Source organism: Lynx rufus, unplaced genomic scaffold, assembly GCF_022079265.1.
Source record: "Lynx rufus isolate CCGP_SWC_20201006 ecotype Redwood Valley unplaced genomic scaffold, mLynRuf1.p SCAF_7, whole genome shotgun sequence".
Classification (NCBI taxonomy): Eukaryota; Metazoa; Chordata; class Mammalia; order Carnivora; family Felidae; genus Lynx; species Lynx rufus.
The window spans coordinates 28,465,110-28,480,730 of NW_025814889.1; the positions used below are offsets into that span (position 1 = coordinate 28,465,110).

General features: G+C 35.1%; 1 protein-coding gene across 2 annotated transcripts in view; it reads left to right on the forward strand.

Moving 5' to 3' along the window:
- Positions 1-15,621, forward strand: part of ZEB1 (zinc finger E-box binding homeobox 1) — a 199,024-nt gene that overhangs the window by 129,479 nt on the left and 53,924 nt on the right. For both annotated transcript variants that reach the window (XM_047065091.1, XM_047065092.1), the window contains exon 2: positions 4,898-5,098. In XM_047065091.1, coding sequence (XP_046921047.1) covers positions 4,898-5,098 — 201 coding nt within the window. The remainder of the gene's footprint in view (positions 1-4,897; positions 5,099-15,621) is intronic.

Consider the following 15,621-nt stretch of genomic DNA (forward strand, 5'->3'; position numbering starts at 1 on the left):
GAACAATGTTAGAAGTACAGCAGTCTGTTATTTTTTAAATATTTGTCATGTCTTTTTCCTAAGAGAGATTTTATCTTTCTTTTCTACCATGCAGATGAGTATGTGTTTGATCAGAATGAGACATAGCTAAGCCTGTATTAATGGCATAGTTTAAACAGAAATTTCTCTCCAGGGGGGAAAAAAAGCATTTTTATGCCTGAAAATATGTTGAAATATGGCCTTAGCCTGTGGCTTTTATCAACACATGCCACAATTATCACCTGACCAGAATCAAAGACCTGCAGGTTAAGTATGTCCCCTCCTCTTTTCTCTTTCCCTTCATCCCTCCCTCAGTGTCTTCCCCTGTGAGGCCCAACCTGCTGTTCAGAGCTACAGTAAACAGTGCTTGGCAGGGTCCTTATTTCTAAAGCATTTAGATGATCTAGCTCTTACCTTAATGACTGAAGTTGAGATTGTATTGCTCTTTTTTGGAACTGTATTCATCTAATTTATTTCTTTATTATAATTGTACATTACTTAAGAAACATGTTTACATGTTTGATATGGTACTATATGCAGGCAAGTGCTAACAATAGTATGTTATGTGAAAGTCTTTAAAGGTTTGTTGACTATAATGATGATACTACCCTATGGTGTACTGTCTGTTATATTGCAATGAGATTATAATGGTTAAAATTTCTTATTCATTTGAAAATGTTTTAGTGACATTTTGCTAAGTATAGAATGCCAGGGCCCCAGAATAGGCTAGACACAAAACTACAAATTTAAGAATATTTATCATTTGTGCAACAATTTTCAGTCAGGAGGCTTTGTACATAGTAAAGTGTCTAAGCTGTGGAATCAGGCACACCAGGATTTGAGTCCAGCTGTATAACTTAATAGCTAAATAACCTCAAACAGGTTGTGCTACTCTGGGATGTTGTTGTTGTTGTTGTTGTTGTTATTGTTGTTTTGGTCTATAAAAGGGAGAGATGTAACAATACCAACTTCTTAGGAATTGTAAAGATTGAGCATGAAGATGATGATGATGATGATGATGATGATAGCAGATAGTTCTATAGTCTTTATTGTGTGCCAGACACTGATCTAAGCACAATACAGTTTTAAATCATTAGACCCTCACAACCACCTTATGCAGTGGATACTGTTATATCTGCATTAAATGTTAGCAAGTAACACCAACAAGAACTACCACCAAGAAGTCACTGTGTCCTTAACCACATTCTAGTCACAACAGGAATGCATAGAAAATATTACCATTTTAATTTTTTTTAATTTTTATTTTTGAGAGAGAGAGTGTGAGCAGGGGAAAGTCAGAGAGAGAGAGAGAGAGAGAGAGAGAATCTGAAACAGGCTCCAGGCTCTGAGCTGTCAGCACAGAGCCTGAGGAGGGCCACGAACTCACAGACTGAGATCATGACCTGAGCTTAGTCAGATGGTTAACCTACTGAGCCACCCAGGAGCCCCCCCAAGTATTACCATTTTTCTATAGAAATTTAAATTCATATTGTATATTGTTAATTATACTGAAAGATTTTAAATACTGTTTACCTTTTCCAATCCCTTTATCTTTGTTTTCTTGAAATGTTATTATTTTAATTACAACTCAGAACTAAAAGGTGATATTCACCTGTTTGTTAAGAATATGCCGCCACACTTCAGGGGCGCCTGAGTGGCTCAGTTTGTTAAATGTCCAACTTGGACTCAGGTCATAATCTCGTGGTTTGTGAGTTCAAGCCCCGCGTGTCAGGCTCTGTGCTGACAGCTCGGAGCCTGGAGCCTGCTTTAGATTCTGTGACTCCCTTTCTCTCTCTGCCCCTCTCCCACTCATCCTCTGTCTCTCTGTCTCCCAAAAATAAATAAATAAAAACATTTAAAAAAAATTTTTGAAAAAAGAATATGCCAAACTTTAGATAAACTATATTTTATTATATTTTTTAGCCAAAGATTTAAAAGTATAGAGGAATGGAGATTGATGGACAGACAGTTGAGGTAACGAACATTTTCATTGGCTACTAGGATTTATCAGGGCCTGCATTATTCTTTATGCTTTTTGTGCCGAGGCTCTATTTAAAATTAATTCTGTAGATCAACAAAAGGATGGATCCAGAAACAAAGGGAAGCTTGCCTATTTTCTAAGTTACACCAATCAGTATAAACCATTTTCACTGCTTTTTCTCTCAGCTAAGTGACTGTGAAGCAGAAGATAGTAAGAAGCCTTGGAAAATAGTTATTGGTCTTTTTTCCATCTTAGCCAATAAAATGTAGTGGTTTTTTTTTTCAAATTCTATGCCACATATTCAAAACATGCTTTGGGAAAATTCCCAAGATAAGTATAAACTACATGCAGTCTTTGTGGTTTGGGGTATTTGACTTACAATCTTCCATACCAAATGGCAGCTCATACTGGGCAGGGGGGGGCAAGAAGGAGTTTTGCTAGAGTCCTAGAAAGTGACAGGTGTTCTTGAAGAGTACTTAGGGCTACAGCCAACCCAGGCAGAATAAAACAGGGTGAAGAAACCCAAGTAAAAAGAACTTAGTGTGGCTCAGAGTAAAAGGAACTTAGTGAAACTATAAAGCATGCAAGCAAATATTTGAATAAAAATGCATATATGTCTTAAAGAGTAATTATAGGGTAATTTTCAAGCCCTAAATCCTCTAAATGTAAATGTATGGTTGGACAATCTACAGCTAACAAAATTGTAATGATAGAACTGTACTACAGTATTAAAGCAAGAATAACACCAGTGGCCAACCAAAGACACTGAAGAATCACTAAACCTTCTCTTCACAAAACAGCATTTCAACTATCCATGTCCAAGCATAGTGACAGCTTTGGAACAGCCTTTAAGAATCATTCCCTTTATCCCCACATACAGTTGCACAATTTACTTTCCTCATTTTGTGGCTGGAGTACAAGGAATTCCCCATGTTTCCGTATCTATTTAATACGTTTTCCCTTTGGCTCAGCACTTCCATCTCTACTAATATATCTGACAAATGAATTTAAGGAATGGCCAATGTAAAGATATATTTACAAGAAAGTTTATTATGACATTGTCACTAATGCTTAATCATCACTTGGAAACATAAATTTTATCAGTATAGGTGATTGGTTAAATTCTGTCTGTACAATGAAATGAGAACAAGAGGAAAATGAGAAAGCCTCACATATACTTAAATAGAAGAATTTCCAAGATATGTTAAGTGACAATAAACGAGGTAGGGAACAGTATAATGTGATTCCATATGTGTGTATTTAAAGATGCATAACATACTTATATAGAGAATTTACATTAAATACATATGTGTATAAGGTGAGGTCAGCATTTCAATTAAATAGGATAAAGTATATAAAGTGATTGTGTATCATGCCTATTTCATGCATAGATAAATTAATAAAATTTGCTGTTACTGTTATCTTTACAGTGAGTCAAGGAAGGAAAATTTGGGGGAGGGAGCTTTTACTAGTTTTACATTTTTATGTTATCTGAATTCTTGTGAACTGAACATGTATTACATTTATAATGAGATGAGAAGGTGGTTTGCTCTTGGGAAAAAGTTGGAAAAATGTGTTCACACTAAAGTATTAATAACACAACAAAACTTGATATATTTCTTCTGACAAGATACTGAAGAATTTCTAACGTGGGGGAAAGGGTAACTCTAGTACTCTTTGGAGAAGAGGTGTCTTCCTGAAATTTATAAAAGCAGTTTTGGAGATTTTTTCTTACTCATTTTCACCTTGACATATGTCTCCACTTCTGATTGTATTTCTTTCTTCTTCTTGTCAGGTGTGTGTGTGTGTGTATTTATATGAGAAGGGGGTATATATGCATATCATTTATACATTCAGGTTATTAACTTCTTTCAAGAATGGTTGGAAATTTTAAGGAAGAAATTGAAAGAATAACTGAAAGTAATTATTGCTTAGTTATCTAAACAAAGCAAAGATTTCTTTTTCTCCCTTCCAGTCTTTGCTTAGCAAATAAGAATCACCTTGCAAACAATTGAAAAGAGGCATTCCAGTGACCATACCCAATGTGGTACTAAATAATTTATCCCAGTAGAGTGATTATTACAAGGACTCTGAAGGAAAAATATTGACTATACTATATTATTTGTTTTAGAAAATTTTATTCTCAACTGTTACTTAATGGTTCTATGAGCTGTGGTCATTCCAAATACTTACTTATCTTCATAATGTTGGTGTTAAATTTTACTGACATTCATTAAAGATATGGAAAGGGTGGCCATTTGAAAACTTTTGAATGTCAGTTATTTTTTTTCTAAAATTACAGACTTACATACAAACATTACTTGAATCATGCCTTATGCGGAATTTGGCTAAATTGATTTGGTAGATTCTTTCTGAATTCAGTGTGGGATTAATATGAAATGCATAGGCCCAATTGACAGCTTAAACATATTTTTCTTATGGTAAATTTGGTGATGGACTATTGACTTATTAGAAAAGATGAACTCTTTTCTTAATTTTAATGCCTTAAAGATTTGAGGCCCGAATTGTACATAAGGCGTATCACATAGGATAAACTCATTATGGCAGGAGAGAATACTTGATGTAGTGTTAGAGCCCAGTATATAGAACTGTACTGCTAGAGTTCAAATCCTGGCCCTACTTCTTCCTGGCTATATGATCTTGGACAAGGTACCTACCTTCCTAGGTCTTGGTTTCTATTTCTGGTTTCAGGGTTATAAGTAGTAGACAGCAGGTAGATACTGTTTCATAGTGTTGCTAGAAGGTTGTAAGAATAAATGAGTTACTATTTATAGAACACTTAAACGAAGTCCTTTTTAAAATTTCTTTTTACTGAGGTATGAAAACTGATTTTTATGCTAGTTGGTTTTGATTATTTGTTTCTTGTTTGTATTACAGTTACAAATTATAACACTGTGGTAGAAACAAATTCAGATTCGGATGATGAAGACAAACTCCATATTGTGGAAGAAGAAAGTATCACAGATGCAGCAGACTGTGAGGGTGGCGTGCCGGGAGATGACCAGCCCACAGACCAGACAGTGTTACCAGGGAGCAGCGAGAGAGAAGGCGATGCTAAGAGCTGCTGGGACGATGACGGTGGGTTTAATGTTTTGTGTAATATTCTGGCCTCTTGAGTCTTTAAAAAATATATCTTAACTGAAAAGATAACTTTGATGAAAAGTTTGAAATGATCTCTGAATTTGTCTATTAAATTCAATATAAGGTATCCTCTTACCAGAAAGAAGATCATGAAACAGAATAATAAAGCTATTCTGATTATTTGTACAATATAAATAATATATTGAGGTTTAGTAGTTTTTTTTAACCAGAATCCAGCTTTCCATATACTGTGGATATAATTGAACCTACCTTTAATTTCATATGGTGACTTCAAATGAAGAATCTACTTAGAAACCTACAGATTGTATTTTGGTGCAGTAAAATTATAACATGACTCAACAAAAATCCACAAAACAGATAAATCATGGGAGTATTTTTAGTGTTTGAAAGCTTCTCACTCTCCCTCCTTCTCCCTGTTCTTTCCCCCTCTTCCATTTCCCCGTTTGTATCAGAATCCTGTAAGTACTGTGATTCTTTCATTTGCTGTAAATTTTTACTTAAGTAAAATTTTTACTTTTACTAAACTAAAGCATGGGTGAGTGGAAGGATTAGTGACAGTCACTCTAAGAGAGAGAGTCTCTCTGCTTAACTTACATTGAATATTTAACATTCTTCCTCATCTGTCAAATGAAGAAAGTAGACTATATAGTCTTTTCTTTCAGATCTAAAATTCCTCCTCTCTACTTTTCCTAATAAGCTAATTAAATTATTTACCCTGTCTTACCAGGATTTAAACAACAGTTGTATAAAAACAGAAGAATGTGGAAATGGCACATATTGTGAATTAGAGGGGTTGGAGGTCAGGAATAGGGGCATTGGCAAAGGCAAAGAGCATGCAAGTGATCATATTCAAGGTCAGTCAGAGGAGAAGCCTCCCCGGCAAGAGTTCACATTTGGGGAGGTCATCTAAATAAGATATTAAAACCCAGGCAAAGCATTCTGGAGAAATGAGTCAGATTTGCAGGTCAAAGAGTCTGGATACTCTGGTGGAAGCTTAGATAAAATATGGATCTAATAGTAGCACAGAGGACCAGTAGTTAAGATTTCTACAACAGGATATATTTATAGCTGACAAAGAAATTTTTTTGAAGTTTACTTATTTTTGAGAGAGACAGAGATAGCATGAGTGGGGGAAGGACATGGAGAGAGGGAGGGAAAGAATCTGAAGCAGGCTCTGAACTGTCAGCACAGAGCCTGATGCAGGGCTCCAGAGCCCGATGCAGGGCTTGAACTCATGAAACCGTGAGATCATGACCTGAGCCAAAACCGAGTATCAGAGGCTTAATCAACTGAGCCACCCAGGGGCCCCAGGAACTTTTGAAATCATGTAACCAGCCCCCTCATTTTATAGCATTAAGCAGATTCTGCAAGAATAGGATTGCACACTTGAATAAGACTGTCTCTGTATTGCTTATAGTTTAATGAGTGAGAAGGATAAATAAGTCACAAATTCATTACAGTTTGATGTAGGTATAAATTTAAAGTTCTGTGGAAACACTAAGCAGGAATGTTCAAATCAGAGAGAGGAAGATAAGTCCTAGAAGAATTTCCGAGTGAAGCAGTGCTGGTCTTGAGTTATAAAGGACAAGTAGAGGTTGATTTGGTAAAGGAGAAGGAAAAGAAGGTGTTTCAAAACAGAAGAAACAATGTACATGGAGCCATAAAGGTTTGAACAAGTAGTGTTTGCAGAAAGTGAGGTCAGAGGCATAAACAAAGACTGTGAAGGGTGATGTGTGCTAAGTCAAGGAATTTGAACTTTACCCTAGAAGCTAGCTATGAGAACATCATTGATACACAGTTTAGAAATAAGTCTGATAGCAATATGGAAAAGAATTTTGGAGGGAGAGAGTCTAGAGACCAGTAGCACCTTCAGTAAGGAGGCTATGAAAATGGAGGAAAGATGAGACTTTATAACTAAGGAAATGGCCCTTGGAATGCGAATGAAAGGGAGAGATTTAATAGGAATGTAGAAGGTATATAAGATTTGGCTTGTTCTGTGTGGAAGGTAACAGAAGGACTGACATCTCCTAGACTTCTGGAAAGTAAAACCCGGAGAAATTAAATTGCTGACTTATTATCACAGCTCATTAATAGCAAAGCTGTTACTTCTTGTTAAACTATGATACTGATCTCAGAACTTCTGGGAGCAAGGATTTCTTACATGTTTTGTGTCTGGGGCCAGAATTGATCCATTGGTATAGTTGATCCAAAGTGTTAATATGGAAACAAGAAACAAAAAACAATGATTTTTCTGGAAAAGAGGGAGATAGAAGAATGAGATAGAGGGGGTGAAAGAAAGATGAAAAATCAATGAAGAGGTTTTGTGTCTGAAAATGTGTTGGGATAAGTTATTTGAACTAACTCTCTCACTGAAAATAACTAATGGTGCTAGATTTAAAATGAATACGTAAATCTTCCTGAAAGCTTTAAAAGAGCTAACTGGATAGTGAGACATTAACAGATCAAAATCTATGCGAAAACAGGAACCCATAGAGGTAAGCAGAGCACTGCATAGAAGACTCCTTGGCCTCAAGGACATTTGCCTAACCAGGGTAATGTAAGATGTGGTTTTCAGGCTCTGAGAAGAAACAAAGCCTAGGACCACCTAAGAGTTTAATAGCCACGTTGAATAGCAGATCCTCCCCCAGGATGAATTATAGCAGATCCTCCCCCAGTATGAATTACATCTTGACAGTATGATGCACTATGGTGAGCTCAGAGTAAACCCTCCTTCCTCAGGAGTTAGCAAGCAAAACTGCCTTGGCCAGGGGTCGGGGGAATGCAGGATTGTCTCTGACAAGGAGTAACCCAGCTGTCCTACACTGATTTACAGCTTAAATTCACATTACTGTATAGCCTAATAAATCTCAAGCCATAACTGAATTAAAGTAGATACTTTAAAGTATCTATGCTGATACTTCTAGGTGCCAAGAAGAAGCAAATTCAGATCTGTTGGAAGAACATACCTTTAAACTAGCACTATAGAAATCTTCCAAGTAAGTTACCAAGAAAACAGCAGCATGAGTGATAATTATCAGAAACAAAAGGAAGCAGAAACTCACCCATAAAGACTGTAATTAGTAGTGAGTTATCTGAAAGAGATTATAAAATGATTGTCATTTTTTCAAGAAAAAAATAGACAAATTTGAAATTGCCTGCTCTGATAGAATAAAATATAACCAATAGATTTTAAGAAGAACCAAATGGAACTAAAAATGAAAAATTAGAATAATATAAATTCAGATTCAAAGCATGGATTTTAACAAAAAGTAAACAGAATTGAAGAAAGAATTAAAGAATTGGAAAATGGGGAAATTATACTAAATACAACTCAGAAATAAAGATAGAAACACACACACACACACACAAACAGGATAAGAAACATGAAGAATAGAATGAGAAGGTCCAATATATATCTTAATTCTAGGAGAAGAGAGAATGAAATGGGAAGCAGCAATATTTGAAGAGATAATGGCTGAGACTTTTTCAGAGTTGGTGAAAGTCACAAGACCATAGACTCAAGAAGACCAGTAAATCTCAAGAAGTATAAATAAGTCTACCCCCTATTCACATTATGGTGAAATTGCAGAACATGTAAGACAAAAGAACACTCTTAAAAGTAAATTTGAAAAAGTCAGATCGTGTTTAAGAAAGTGGCAGTTAGGCTGACAGCTGAATTCCTAGTAACCACAACGGAAGCTGGGCAGTAAAATATGCCTGCCAATACTGAATTCTATACTTAGCAAAGATTTCTTTTATGAAAGGAGGTGAAATAAGGTAATGATTTCAGACAAGTTTGAAAACAGAAAATTTGTTATCAGTAGACCCTTATTAAGGCAAATTTTAAAGAATGTATTTTAGACATGAGGAAACAAACCCTTGATAGATCTGAGATGTAAGAACAGAGATTACAAATATATGGAAAAAATAGGTAGACGCATAGTATTTCCTATGAAGATGCTTTAAAAAGTGGATGTGACTAAATTTCAGATGACATCAACTTTTAACACTTGAAAGCATTATTATAGATAATAGGATCACTTTATAATAATGAAAGATTAAGCGAAATCACTTAACAGATGAACATAGGGGAAGGGAAGGAAAAATAAGATAAAAACAGAGGGAGAGGAAAACCATAAAAGACTCTTAAATACAGAGAACATACTGAGGGTTGATGGGGATCGGGGGGTGGTGGAGTGGATTAAATGGGTGAACAGCATTAGGGAGGGCACTCTTCGGGATGAGCACTGGGTGTCATGTGTAAGAGATGAATCACTGGTTCTACTCCTGAATCCAAGACTACACTGTATGTTAACTAATTTGAAAATAAAAAATAATAATAAAGATTAAGTTCCCTAATAAAATATTATTTTAAATGTGTTTGTACCTAATAATAAGCCCTCAAACATATAGAAAGGGAAATAGACATTGTGGAAGATTTAACACCTCAGTTGGTCATTGATAGAATAATTACACAAAACCAGTGAGGATATAGAAGATATGAAAATATACATAAGGTGTATAAACAATGTACTTAGTAATTGCAAAATATTTTTCAACTATATGGAATATTCATAAAAAATTTTTAGAGGAAAACTTAGAACCTTAAGTAAATACTTTAGAAAAAGTTCTGGCTAAAAGTTAATGGGTTAGGTATCTATTTTTAAGAACTTAGAAAAAAGAACAGCTAAAAGATTTTCAAATGTAAAAACAAGAAAGTAATATAAAATTGAAAACAAACCTACAATGCAAAAGGTCAGCATAGGCAAAACTCTGTTCTTTGAAAACTATTAACAAACCTTTGACAAAATTGACAAGAAAAAAAAAGAGAATATACAAATAACCAAAATCAAGAATGAAAAACAGGACATAACTAAGATACTACAGACATTGACCAGGTAAAAGGGAGTATTGCAAACAACTGCATGCCAATAAATTTGAAAATATGGGCAAGATACTAGAAATTCTAACCAAAACTGGCTGGGGAACAATTGGAAAACTGTGTTATAAAACCTCTGAAGAAATTGAAATAATGGTCAAAAGTATTCCCACAAAGAGGGAGTGAAGATCTGGAACAACCAAAACCTGTCGTACATTGCTCGTTGTAAGTGGTATGTCACTCTGGAACACAGTTTGGCACTTTATTATAAAATTAACCAACGTTGGGTTGTATGACCCAACGGTCCCACTCCTGGGTATTTTTCCTAGGGAAATCAAGACAGGTTTACACAAAAACTTGTACACTGGTGCCTAAAGAAGCTCTGTTCAAAACTGCCAAAAACGGAAAACAACCCCTTGTCCTTTAGCAGGTGAAAGGATAAGGAAACTATTGTACATCCGTATAATAATGGTCTACTACTTAGCAATAAAAAAGGAACAAACTATTAATATAAGCAACAATTTGGAAGAATCTCTGAGTCATTATGCTGAGTGAAAGAAGCCAGTCTCAAAAGGTTACAGACTTGAAAAATGATTCCATCTATTTGACATTTTCAAGAAGACCAACTGTATGTTGGGTAACAAATCAGTGGTGCTAGGGGCTAGAGCATGGAGAGTGTGACTCTAAAGGGATAGTACTAGAGAATTTGGGGGGATGATGGAACAGTTCTGTATCCTGATTTTGGTGGTGGTTACATGAATCTATACATGTGTTAAAATTCATAGAACCATACACCAAAAGGAAAAAAAAGATTAAAATTTTCTGTGTGATCATTTATATATGTGTGTATGTGTGTGTATTTGGATATATGATATATATTATGTATATATCATATATGTATATATTATAAAATTTATATGTTTTTTTCTCTCCTGCAAAGAAAACTCTAGCCCAGGTAGCATCACTGGTAAGTTTTTCTAAACATTCAAGGGGATAGTAATTTCAGTTTGAGACCACTCTTCCAAAGCCTAGGGTAAATGGGAAGATTCCCCAACTCTTTAAATGAGGCTACCATAATCGTGATACCAAAACGAATTATAAGAAGGTAGAATTACAAAAAAAAAAAAAAAGAAGGTAGAATTACAGACTCACTCAGTTGTATACAGGCACAATAATTAAGCAAAATATTAGTTATACAATACATATGTATGTAAATGTGTGAGATGCAGTTCAAAAATACCGCAGTGAACAGACTTAATGAGAACAAATATTCTTCTCAACAAACAGAAAACAAAGTTAGTACGTATGAATTTAGTACGTACAAACGGATATCATAAAAGCTAGTAAACTAGGAAAAGAGGGTACTTCCTTGTTCTAATAAAGTATATTTCTATAAAATCTATCACAGACATTCTACTTAATGGCAAAATGTTGAAAACTTGTTTTGCAGTCAAGAACAAGGTAATGATTTCCACTATCACTACTCTTCCACACTTTCCACCACATTTTCCATCAGCCTTATATGAGAATTGCTACCCAGTGCAATTAGATCAGAAAATAAATTAATAAAGATAAGGATTAGAAAGGCAAAAACACAAAACTTATTATTTACAGATGATATAACTGTGTATAAAAAAGGAATACAAATAGATTATTAGGACTAATAAGGGAATTTGATTAATTTTTAGATAGTAACAATATACTGAATTCAAAGTCCTCTTTATACATCAGTAAGAACTATAAAATGAGAATAGTTGTGTTAAAACCACATATAAAAATTATAAATTCTTATTAGAGGCATTAGCAAATATTTCAGTAAATGGAGGTATAAATTCATGGGTTAGAAGACTCCACTTTTTTTTTAAGCTAAGATTTTTTTTGGATTTCACTAGTTTTTCCATTAACATCCTCTTGTTGTGCAGGATCCACTCCTGCCTAACTGCATAGTATTTAGTTATGTCTCTTTAGTCTCAGGAGACTAGCCTTTTACTGTTTCTCATGACCTTAAGGAGTACTGGTCAGGTGTTTGTAGCACGTTTCTCACTTTAGGTTTGTCTGATATTTTTCTCATGATTATACTGAGGGTGTGGGATTTTGGAAAGAATAACACAATGGTAAAATACCCTTTTCATCACTTCATATCAGTGAGCAAATGATAGCCACAAGCCATCTCTTTGATTTTTTTTCCCTACTAATTTATAAACTTTATTTTTTGTTGTTTTCTTCTTTTTTTATTCAAGTATAATTAACATACAATGTTATATTACTTTGAAGTGTACAATATAATGATTCAGCAATTCATTCTGTTTCTCAAGACATTACTGTGACATTTAACCTGGCCTGTAAGAAAGAGCCAGGAGGCTCGTGAGCAAAATGAAGGAGGGAGAGATTAGTAGAAATGAAGCCAGCAGATTAATGGAATGCCAGAACATTTAAAGGTCTTGTAAGCTATTAGGAATACTTTTATTTTAAAAATTTTTTTTTCAACGTTTATTTATTTTTGGGACAGAGAGAGACAGAGCATGAACGGGGGAGGGGCAGAGAGAGAGGGAGACACAGAATCGGAAACATGCTCCAGGCTCTGAGCCATCAGCCCAGAGCCCGACGCGGGGCTCAAACTCACGGACCCCGAGATCGTGACCTGGCTGAAGTCGGACGCTTAACCGACTGCGCCACCCAGGCGCCCCAGGAATACTTTTATTTTTATTGAAATGGGAAGGCATTAGAAGAATTTGAATAGAGTAGTGGTATAATTTTATTTTTATTTTAGAAGTATGACTTTGGCTGCTGTATTGAGGATAAACTATAGAAGGCAAGGGTAGGAGAAGGAAGACCAGTAAGGAGGTTATCACCATAATCTAAATTGGCAGTTTAAATTAGGAAGGTAGAAGTAAAGATTGTGAGAATGTATCAAATTCTGGTTATATTTTGAGTCTGTAGGATTTACTGATGGACTAGATCAGGATTGAGAAGGAAAGAGGAGCTTAAGGTGATTCTGTGGTTTCCTCCATTTGATGGTTATGTTTGGAGGGGATCTAATTATCAGACATTTATGACTCTTAATCTTGTTGGAACCAGTCCCTGTATCTGTTTTTTATTCTGATTCTGTCATTTGTCATGTCCATGTCCCTCCTGTCATTCAGAAATGTGTTTGAGTAGGGCCAAGAACAGACGTTGTGGCATGGCACTGACTTTCTTCTATTGTCACCATTCTATAAATCACCACTTTTTGAATAAATTTATTTGGTTATTTTTAATCCGTCAATGGTTTCAAAAATAAATATCATATGATATCATGTCTCCTAGTAATACTGTCAAAAATGGATATGAGGCCAGTTTATATGACTTTTTTTCAGTGAACCCATTCTGGATGTCCATGATCATTTTTTTTAAACACACACACACACACACACACACAGCCTTTATAATCTATTCTAGGAAACATTTGTAGGCTAGAAATCAAATATCTCTGATCTATAGTTTACAAAAGGAAATCAGAGGTGGAAGGTGCAAATTCAATGACATTTGTTCATCTCTCCTAATCTTCCATGTTCCCTCAAAGATCATAACCAGGTCAGTGATTTATTTTCAAATGCTTTTATATTTTCTAAAAATATTTTATATGAGCCAGGAGACCAAGTGTATAATGACTTATCTATCATGAGTTTTGATTCTCTTTTGCTTCATGAAGTTATATTTTCTGGAAGAGAAAATCGCAACTAATTCTTGTAGTTCTTGGCTACCCCTGGGATTTGAGCCTAAATGCTTTTGCATGACAGCTACGTATTGTCTTTCTAAACTTGATTTTGCACCACCCCCTTTGTCCACATTCATTCATTCCTTTGAATCTTTGTATATCCTGTTTTATCTGCCTGGCATTTCCTTCTCTTCCTTTTCTGTCACCTTTTCTGTCACCTTCCTTTTCTGTCACCTTCTCTTCCTTCTGTCCTTTTCTGTCTTCTCTTCCTTTCCTTCTATTGCCTGAACTCCATAGACATAGTAAAATTAGCTTTCCAAAAATTGTTCATAGATTTTACACGTTGTATTGTGATTGATCACTCTGTTTCACTAAAATAATGATTGAGAGCAAGAACTGTATCTCATTGATCTCTGTCTTTTACTACTAATACTTAATCCATATTATATCCCTAAACAAATCTCCTACAAATGAGTGGATGAGTTAAGATGCTGTCCTTTTTTTATTTTTAATCTTCATTAATTATACCATCAACTTCAACAAAACAGTTCTTCCCCTTTTTGATTTCCTTAGCATTTTGAGAGCTTCAATTTTTTTTCACATTTTTTTATCTTCTTGACACTATTTGGGTCTTACATTGTCTAAACTCATATGTTCATCCTTGATTATGTGACATTCTTTCTGTTCTCTGTATACTTATATTCTTTGTATGCTTTTAAAATATGAGATACTTGGAAATTCCATCTGTGTGACCCTTTTCTTTCTTAAGAAACATTTCTTATATAAAATATGAATATAGATTAAGTTTCTGTGGCCCTATATAAGGCATCCAGGAAGAAATAAAACATAATCACATAATCCTTTATCAATTAAAAAAAACTATAGCGACTTCTTATAGAAAGATGGAGTAGGGGCGCCTGGGTGGCGCAGTCGGTTAAGCGTCCGACTTCAGCCAGGTCACAATCTCGCGGTCCGTGAGTTCGAGCCCCGCGTCAGGCTCTGGGCTGATGGCTCAGAGCCTGGAGCCTGTTTCTGATTCTGTGTCTCCCTCTCTCTCTGCCCCTCCCCCGTTCATGCTCTGTCTCTCTCTGTCCCAAAAATAAATAAACGTTGAAAAAAAATTTTTTTAAAAAAAGAAAGATGGAGTAGATAATACTTTTTTCTATTCCTTCTATTAAGTACAGCCAAAATCTCAACATTACATATAAAACATAAGATTCTGAAAGGTAGATAGAAGAAGACAGACATGCTTGGGACCAAAGGACCCAAGGAACAATACTGCAGTGAGTTCCCAGGGTTTACTTTTTGTTTATGTACCCTCTTATACATCCCTCATAGATCAGCCTGGTGCTGGAGAAGCCAACACACAAAAACCTCAACAGCTCCCAGTAATGGGACAGTGCCTTCTTTCTCACAGGAAACCTGCTAAAACAGAAGATTTAAATAATATTGCATATCTTTGTCTCCTTATATAATAACTTACATGTCCAGGTTTGATTCAAAAATCATTTGTCATACCCAGAACCAGAAAAACTTCAACTTAAGTAGAAAAAACAGTAAACATGCACCAATACTGAGGTGACAAAGATGTTAAATTACTTGACACAGATCATCATGGAGTGCAGGCTTGATCAAAATTTTTCAGCAAACAATTATGAACATGCTTCAACTAAAAAAATACAGTCTCAGAATAAAAAAATGAAGATGAGAGAAGAACTAAATGAAATAGAGACCAAAAGACAGTAGAAAAGATCAGTGAAACTAAGAGCTGGTTCCTTAAAAAGATTAACAAAATCAACAAGCCATTAGCTAGACTCACCAAGAAAAAAAAGAGGGCTCAAATAAATAAAATCAGAAAAGAAAGAAGTTACAACTAACATATAGAACAACAAAAGATCATAAGAGAATACCATGAACAATTAA